Source organism: Protomyctophum bolini (assembly GCF_963924005.1).
Source record: "Protomyctophum bolini genome assembly, chromosome: 16".
In the NCBI taxonomy this organism is placed as follows: domain Eukaryota; kingdom Metazoa; phylum Chordata; class Actinopteri; order Myctophiformes; family Myctophidae; genus Protomyctophum; species Protomyctophum bolini.
The window spans coordinates 6,756,284-6,765,262 of NC_137877.1; the positions used below are offsets into that span (position 1 = coordinate 6,756,284).

Genomic DNA, 8,979 nt, shown 5'->3' on the forward strand with positions numbered 1-8,979 from the left:
ACCGCAATGGAAACATCCTCAGGACTTTTTGTGTTATCCTTTTAGGGCAAATGTCTGACTGTACCTTGTGCTGTAAATGTCTAATAAAGCAATCAATCAATCAACATTCGCAGCATAAAAGTGATTCTCAAACCATTTCATGTCAAAGACCCCCAAACTGACACTCATTAGCCTGCGGACCCCCATTAGAAAATATATGCCAAGGACCCCCATAAGAGAAGATTTTTACAGCACTAGCAGTTACATTTTCATTTAAAGAACCCCCTGTTTGACCTGAATTAGGCTATACGGCCCCCATTTCTATCTCTGGGACCCCAATGTATATTGTAAAATCAAATCAAAGTTAATTTAACTGAGTGTACAAATAGAACCAAATAGGGTCCATTTAGCTGGGGACCCCCTGGAACTCCCTCAAGGAGTCCCCGGCTCCCCGCCCGGACCACACTTTGGGAACCTTTACCATGCGTAAACACCTCTTACTCTGAAAATATCAAGCCGGAAGAGCGCCCATTGTTGTAGCACCATCCATCCAAGATGGCGGAATACTTGGCGTCCATTTTCGGCACAGAAAAGGATAAGTGAGTAAATTCGAGTTATAACTTTACTATCGTATGCTTTTCTTCTTCCGTTCATACTTTGTTTCTCCTCTGGGACGTATCTTATCATGGATAATCATAATGCAAGAACTGGCTGGTTGGATTAAAGTTAAGACTAGCATTCAGAGACTGATGCTAAGTAGCTCATGCTACTGCTCGCTAATGCTAACGCAACGTATAACCTCTTAATTCAAATTCATGCATGTGTTTACTTTCTTTGGTAGTATTGCTTCACAACTGTGTTAAAATGTAAATTAAAGAGACTTAAGTATATTTAGTATAATATGCCTAGGTGAAATTACCACTATCAAACATAATTGTGGGAATTAGCAGGCACGTTTTTTTCTTGGGACAATCGAATGAATGAAGACAACTAGCCACTAACCGCCTCAAGTTGTTGAGGTCCTAAAGACCTTGAAATGAAACGGAATCTAGTAATCTACATTTAGAGAATCGTACATTATTACCAGAAGAACATTAATTTCTGTACCTCACCATTTTCATTATTGTCTTATTCTAAAGGGTGAACTGCTCCTTTTATTTTAAAATTGGTGCCTGTCGACATGGCGACCGCTGCTCGAGATTGCACAACAAGCCCACTTTCAGCCAGGTAAGTTGAGGAAATGTAGTGTACTAGTCCTGAAATGTAGTGCAAACTAATAATGTAATATAGCCATACTTACACTATTTAGTACTTTGTGTTAATTATTCTGCTTTATACGTTTTTATGAGCAGGTTATCTTAAATTATATTTTACTGTTTTATATTTTCCATAATGCATTTCTCTCCATCTTTTAACATGTAAATGGCCTTTTCTAATAATGCTGCCTAACTTTTTAACTTTTAATTTAAGGACACTCGGCTTCCATGTGGGCATCGTGCAATCTAAAACTTTTTTCCAGTTCTCTTGAAGTTGTTAATTTTAATAACTTTCAATGTGATAATCAAGAAGTTGCTAATGTAAGAGATGCTTACAGCTTGCTGGTGTAGTAATTAAGTGTAATGATTATAATACATCAAAGTAAGATACTGTTTTTGTTAGCATTTCTTTGCTAAGCTTTGCAAGTGTACTTACTGTAAGTAAGCACTATTTGCTGTCTGCTATACTAAATTGTTACTATAGCATGTAAAGAGATGAAGTTTTGTTGCCAATACCAATTTTGGTTGTAAAACAATTTCATCAATATCTGATATTTGCATGCTCACTTTTAGCATGGGTCCCTCAATTTTGTTTGTGACAAAGGTATGCAGTTTAAGCTGTGTAACTATAATACATACAGAATAAGCAAACTTAAAGTGTGAGAAACAAAAGTTAAAAATCAAACTACGACAAAAGTTGCTCTGTCAAACTACGTCAAGCGCTTAATGTCTGCCATCCATGAGCCAATATTGGCCAACTGTTTATCGGTCTGGCTCTAATCGATAGAACTTACAGTTTCACAGAGGGGTTGTATATTATATAGTGTATTTCTCTCACGCACACACACACACACACACTCACTAATACTTTAAAATGGATGTTTCCTTTGTGTTTTCCAAGTTGTCTGCTGGTCTTCAAACACCTTAGCGTAGACTTTTTTTATATAGGGTGTCTGGTATCATTCAGGTAACCAAATGTTGGGAGAATCTTTGGTAGATATTTTCATATTTTGTCCTGCTCATCTTCGAGTGTGCAAACCTGGATTCAGGCATAAGACATAATCGTCCCAGAAGTGGAATGAACTACAAAGACGGTCAAGTACTGGCAACCTCTACATCTTTTTGGTGTCATTTTCTTCTTTCAAAGTTTTAAGTCCAGGAATTTTCAGCCCCAACTTACTACCAGCTTCTAGGTCCAAGAAGTATCCCCATCCTCTTCCTAAGGTCGTATGGGTCAGAGACCGCCCTCCTCCATTCCCATCACTACCAGGTTCCTCTAGGTCCTGGATGATAAACTTTAATCCTCAAAGTCTGCAAATGTAGTTCTGGGGGAAGATAATACATTTATTTTTTATAAATATATATCTTTATTTTTCCCTCTGCAGACCATCTTGATACAAAACATCTACCGTAACCCCCAAAACAGTGAACTGACGGCCGACGGCTCCCACTGTAAGTGCCTCTGCTCCAGTCCTCTCTCAGCCCTCCAGGTTTTCATTCTAGCTGAATCCCGCTGAATCCCGCTGCTTTTTTTTTAAAAGTTCTGCATCTAATAGCGGATGCATTGCTCTGGAGGGTTGGTCTCAGTACTGGTAGCAGGGGGTGCTAAAGCGGGGAATACTTATACTAGTGATTGATGCCCAGGTGCAGGCTGGCAGAAAAAAAATAGAATACGCAAACATTTTTGCTCCTTCCCCTCTCCCAAAAAAATGTTAGGGTGTGCCGGTGCGGTGTTCCTCAATTAAAAACAAAACTTATGTAAGCACATCTCGCCGTTCTAGCAAGCACCTCAGACAAAGGTGCTGAAGAGGTTTTAAATATGGAATTTTGTGTACTTTAGCAACATACAAAATAACTATCAAACCGCTCATCTGTTGACTTCATGTTTCTTTTGCAGTGCCGTTACTGGTCAGACTGTAGACACAGGAAGAACCAGAGAGCGGTCAAAATTATCAAAAAGGGTCACGACCGGAAGCCTCAGTGTCTGTTATTGAAAGAGCTTGCTCCAGAGGTTAAATTATTTATTTTACGGGTGGATTCCCAGATTGCATAGATGCTCTCCTAGCATCTGTTATATATTTATTACATCAATCTAAAATGCAGTCTGTGTGTACTGTTGTAATCCACGTAACTCGAGAACCGGTCCCCCCCCCCCCAACCGAACAAATCCGACACGCGCGTTCCACACCACCACAGGGATTGCAGTGCCTGGTGTCGAGTCGGTCCGACCCACGTTTGTCCAGAACCGGCCCAAAAAGACGTCCGCCCGGGCTCTGGACAGTGCCCATGCCCAGGGTCCATATATGGAGCTGGCCTGTTCTTACATCATTCTTACGTCTGCGTAGTAGACTCCATTTTTGCGCATGCCTGAAGCAACTCCATATATGGGCATAAAAGGGACACAGACATAATATCTGGTTGGGGCATCGTTCAGAGTAGGCCAGTTCGCAACGGTCACTGCTGTAGAGACTCCAACGGGCAGCGCTCTAGTAGATGATAATTTGGATAATGTACATGTAGACTAAGTTTTGTAAATAGTAAGTACTACCTCTCTGATTGTAATATTTTGCCTGAAGGGTGTTTTTGTTTTGTACCATACAATGGGTAATGTTGTCTTTCTCAGTTGAAAATCTCAGAGTGGATGCTAATAACTTGCATATTAAATTATATTGCATTCACATTTTAAGATTTCTTTTCTCTCAAAACGCTAAAAGATGTGTCCGGGTAGCTCGGTCAAGGTTTGATCACAAGCACTGCCAACTCTGAATGAGTACCATGGCTTGGGTAACTGAGTCATGTGGTAAGTACTGAGCTGATGGTAGATGTAAGTTGCTCTCTACCTCAGCAATCCATCCCTCTGACTGAGAGGAAATATATATATATATACTTTGGTATATATATTTAACATTCTGAGATTTTCACTTGTGCTTTCTGATTTGCAGCAGCCTGGACCAGTGCAGTGGATGATGATATTTTTTTCTTATGTAAATTTTTGTGGCCTTTATGGAGACAATTTTTGAGTCTTTGCCTTTTTATGTCAAATTAAAACCAAATCGCACTAATGTAATTTTTTTGTATTTCAGACAATTGCCCTCTTGAACATTTACCGTAACCCTCAAAACAGTGCCCAGTCAGCTGATGGTTTGAACTGTAAGTTTTGCACCCATTTGGGTCCCAAACACACTTTTTCATGCGCCTACCTTTCTCTTTATTTGACAATTACCTTTTGGAGATCTGAATGCATAAATGGAACACTTGTTCACATAGGATCACCTGCCAATACTTGACGATTTTGTGATACTGAATGTAATGTTACTTCCTACACCCACCCACAGAGAAAAGTAATGTTAGTGTAATGGGGTGGAAGTGGCTCAGGGGTAGAGTGACTGGATGGGAATCACAAGGTTCCCTGTTCAAACCCCGGGCTCCCCCAGAGTTGGTGTCAAAGTGTCCTTGAGCAAGACACTGAACCCCTAATTGCTCCCGATGTGCAGGTTGGTGCCTTGCATGGTTTCCTCCGGCGTCGGTGTGTGACTGGGTGAATGTAATGCACAATCTCTGTAAAGAGCCTTGGATAAAGGTGCTATATACATGCACCATTTACCATTTCATGTTGTGCATGTTGGGTAATACTGTACTTCTCTTTATTGGCTTGGAGACACTCCAGATATTAATATTACTTCCTGAAATTCTAGCACTGAGACTGAGTTGAACATTTACCAAAGGTTCCGGGTATTGTTGTGTGAAGGCTATAAATATGAAATCAAGTAGTCGGTGATAGAAGAAGATAGATACTGCCTTTTTAAAGGTTCAGTCTAATCACAAGTTTACATTCCAAATGTTTTGGTAGTTGTACTAAAATTAATGCATCATCAGAAGATGGATTTTTATTAACTAATGTTAGTGTGTAATTCTCTACTATTGACACTAGGTGCTGTCAGTGATGTGGAGATGCAGGAGCACTATGATGAGTTCTTTGAGGTGAGTGCTTGCCTACTATAGAGTGCTACAGGAAGTGAGTTTGCAATGGGTTCCCCTGCCAGATTTCCAACGCTTTTTTTTTTGTTGGTCTATTGCGAGAAGTAGAGTCATAATTTAGTTTTTGTTTTCAAGTGCAGTCATAAAACGCCTGTTTTTAAAGATGGATTGGAGATATCCAGTCTGCAGAGTGGTTGGAAACACAGCAGATAAGCACAACTAACATTTAGAATGTTAGTTGGGAACTTGGGATGCGGTCCTAGACGCAAGTAAAGTAAAATTATTTAGAATATTTACTACTTTGTGCACCAGATCTTCAATACTGAACTATAGAATTTCTGGTCGTAATACAGGAGTGTCAGTGTCTGTTGGATGCGATGAGTCACTTGTTCTTTCCTGCTAACAAGGATGGCATAATTATTGTAATTATTACAATGAATGGTAGACTGCATCGGTGCGTCTGCCCGTGTGATAAGTTGATAAGCTGCGTTTTTTCTTTTCTCTTTTTTCCTTTTAAATATAGATAATCTTAATTTCCCTCAATGTCTAACATGAAAATCTACATTTTGCTTATATGCAGAAAGAATACAAAAGGCATATTATATTCCTTAATCAAATATTTATTTGACCACTTGAGATATACGTAGGGCCAGGCAATGGCATCTTTGTATGAGGAATAAAATGAAAGGTGCACTGTCTTGTCTGTCACATCACATGCAAAAGCATTTCAAGACATTTCTGTGGCTACCAAGGTGCAGGGGGGGACTTTTTTCTTTATGGCCCACGTGTGTTCCTCAGCCACGCGCAGAATCTTCGATTATTTGTCAAATGTTAAGTTAACAAAAGGTCATTACAATTTTAAAGATCGGACCTATTAGTAGGATCATGTCAGGTGGACTGCTGCACTAAATTCCTAAATATATTCATACACGTCACTGTTGCGTCATCTATTTTGCATTCTCTCCTGTATCTGCTCCTCTAGGAGGTCTTCACAGAAATGGAAGAGAAATATGGAGAGGTGGAGGAAATGAACGTGTGCGATAACCTCGGAGACCACCTGGTTGGGAACGTGTATGTGAAGGTTGGTTTTGTGTATGTGTGCATTCGATGCACGTACACACCCTTTTATTTCTGCATTGAACACTGATATTGTTGCTGTCGAGGGGAAACCTCATAACTCTATTTTTGAAGGGTTTTTTTCCCTTAATAAATCGATGCTACTTTAATTTGAACACCCTGAACAAGTCTGTGTTGTTATGAACCAATGGAAAGTATCAAAAAGCGCTTCTGAAAGAACCTCAACTCCATTTGATCCTCAAACTGCGTACATGTGAGTGAGAGCAGGGCTTAAAGTTCTCAGTCCTGGGGACTGATTTCAGTCCTGAGGATTTCATAGGGGTCATTTAATGGCATCAGTGTAGATTTGCAAAAAAGCATTTTCAGTCTTGGGATTCTTTTTGGCTTTAAGCCCTGGAGTGAGAGAGACAGACAGACAGATAATAAAAGTGTGTGTGTGAGATAATCAAACTTGGAGATCCATTGTCAGTGGAGTTAAGAGGTTTTTCTGTCTGATAAGAACTGTCTTGACAGATCAAACCACCTAACTCAGTTTGAGCTCTATTCGGGTAAAGTGGTGATAATATAATGACACATGCAAGTATCTGATAATATACAAAGTCACAATACCAACTTTGATGAGGCAGTATTCCTTTGTTTCAAAAAATATAAATATAAATATTATTCAATTTCTGAAAAATGTAATATTATCTTTTCCATTTCCTGAAAAATGAAGATATTGGAGTTAAGAGGTTTCCTCCCGACAGCAGAGATAGGCATAATATGCTGTTTACACTTTTACATTTTTATTTTTACAGTTCCGCCGCGAGGAGGATGCTGAGAAGGCCGTGATGGACCTAAATAACCGGTGGTTCAATGCACAAGCCGTCCATGCTGAACTGTCCCCAGTCACAGACTTCAGAGAAGCCTGTTGTCGCCAGTATGAAATGGGGTCAGTACTGCAGTGTAGAATCTTTGTGCACTGGAACTTTTCAGTGTCCATATTAAGACATCTTTACCACACATCACTCCCATTTGTTCAATTTTGTTGAGCGGTGCCTCGGCTCCATTACGGAGCTGTGTCTGTGTCTTGTGTCTGTGTATGTATGTCCAAGCATGGAAAGCTGCACCACCTAAAGTGGCCAGTAGAGTACAGTACAGTGTGAAGTGACAGAGTACGCTACAGCAGAAAGCACAGTGCACTACAATACAGTATACAGACTACAGTATAGTAACTATAACAAATGTATAGTTGCACCGCTCACTTCACACAGGAATGATTTTTTTCTGTTCAGACTCGATAAGCCAATCTGAGTCCAATAGTACAAATATTGGATTTGTCAGTCACTATGCTTTCTATGGCATAGGACACGAGACTAATTAATTAGAGCGACAGAGAGAGAGAGAGAGGTGTGTCTGCGTCAATTTAACAAAGGTGCAGGCGATCAGAAATCGGCAGAGAGACAGCAACGTTTGCCCTACTGTATGCTGAATTGAACTCAGCCCCAGACTTTTTTTTTCCTCCCTGGAAATAAAATCGTCTGTGTTTCCGAGGCTACTCTGAATGAACATAGCCTAAGATTCTTCTGTGACATTGATGTTTTCCTGCTTTTTTTTTTCCCTCATGCCCTTAAACTGCGATGCTCTTTCTCCACAGAGAGTGCACCCGTGGTGGCTTCTGCAACTTCATGCATCTGAAACCCATCTCCCGTGAACTTAGGAGAGACCTCTATGGACGCAGGAGGAAGGGGTACAGAAAAAAATTCTCATTTCTGAAACCAATTCTTGGTGCACAAAACATTTTTTAAAGCTGTTTCATAACACTTCCTTTTCTTCTCCTTCACAGCAGACACGCCGGTAGGTCTCGGTCTCGTTCCAGAGAGAGGCGTTCCCGCTCAAGGGAGAAGCCTAGAGGTGGTGGTGGTGGAGGAGGAGGAGGTGGAGGAGAAAGAGGAGGTGGAGGAGAAAGAGGAGGTGGAGGAGAAAGAGGAGGTGGTGGTGGTGGTGGAGGAGGAGGAGGAGGAGGAGGTGGTGGAGGTGGCCGTGACCGCGAGAGACGCCGCTCAAGAGACAGGGAGCGTTCCGGAAGGTTCTAACTGGAGATGAGGCCAAAAGCCCTCCTCACACCTTTTTACATCTACCCCTGTATTCAACCGCCTCAGTTTTTATTCTGTTCTCCCAGTTCAACTCCAGCCTAATGTAATGGAAAGGTGTCATGAATGACCAAAATGTGACAAACTTGTTTTTCTTTTATCAATGATTTTTTTTTGTGATAAATAATGTCTCATTAAATTTAAAAGATTTGTATTGAATATGACTCCCTCTTTTTCCTCATTCGGAATGCATAGTTTTTGATAGTTCAGTTTTAAATTATTTCTCCCTTCTAGTTGATTTAGCAACAATCATTTTTCATTACAGTCTTATGTGGAGCTGCCCTACACTTTATTTATTTACATAGTGATATCACTGACCTCTGCTCTCCAGTATTTTGATGGTAGCAAAGTTGCTTATTCGTTTGTTTTGTTACACATTCCTTTTTTTTTTTTGGAGAAATGTCACCATCGAGATAGCCGTGTGTTTTTATTTTGTGTCTGGGTGTTTTTGAAGAAACATTCAGTAGTTTGACACTACTGGTTCTATGACAAATACTTTTTTTAGGTTAAGTTTGCCAGACCCTTCTGAGTCTGACTATGATGATTGTATAGTAATA

At 40.3% G+C, this 8,979-nt stretch overlaps 1 protein-coding gene across 2 annotated transcripts; it reads left to right on the forward strand.

Annotated features, from left to right (window-relative positions):
• Positions 1-505: 505 nt before the first annotated feature.
• On the forward strand, positions 506-8,581 carry LOC308330527 (splicing factor U2AF 35 kDa subunit-like). Of its 2 annotated transcripts, none has more exons than XM_080785420.1 (8): positions 506-578; positions 1,119-1,206; positions 4,319-4,385; positions 5,140-5,216; positions 6,196-6,294; positions 7,088-7,221; positions 7,927-8,019; positions 8,116-8,581. In XM_080785420.1, the coding sequence occupies exons 1-8, from the start codon at positions 535-537 to the stop codon at positions 8,363-8,365; spliced, it is 852 nt and encodes a 283-aa protein (XP_080641546.1). In that variant the 5' UTR covers positions 506-534; the 3' UTR covers positions 8,366-8,581. The 2 variants fall into 2 exon arrangements, with proteins under 2 accessions (XP_080641546.1, XP_080641547.1); XM_080785421.1 differs by having other exon boundaries at positions 5,167-5,216.
• The last annotated feature ends 398 nt before the right edge of the window (positions 8,582-8,979 follow it).

Bases quoted from the DNA above. Each gene is read 5' to 3' on its own strand.
- LOC308330527 (XM_080785420.1), top strand. From the start codon at position 535: ATGGCGGAATACTTGGCGTCCATTTTCGGCACAGAAAAGGATAA. The intron at 7,222-7,926 runs GTCAGTACTGCA...CTTTCTCCACAG, and splicing joins TGTCGCCAGTATGAAATGGG to AGAGTGCACCCGTGGTGGCT. The intron at 8,020-8,115 runs GTACAGAAAAAA...TCTCCTTCACAG, and splicing joins TATGGACGCAGGAGGAAGGG to CAGACACGCCGGTAGGTCTC.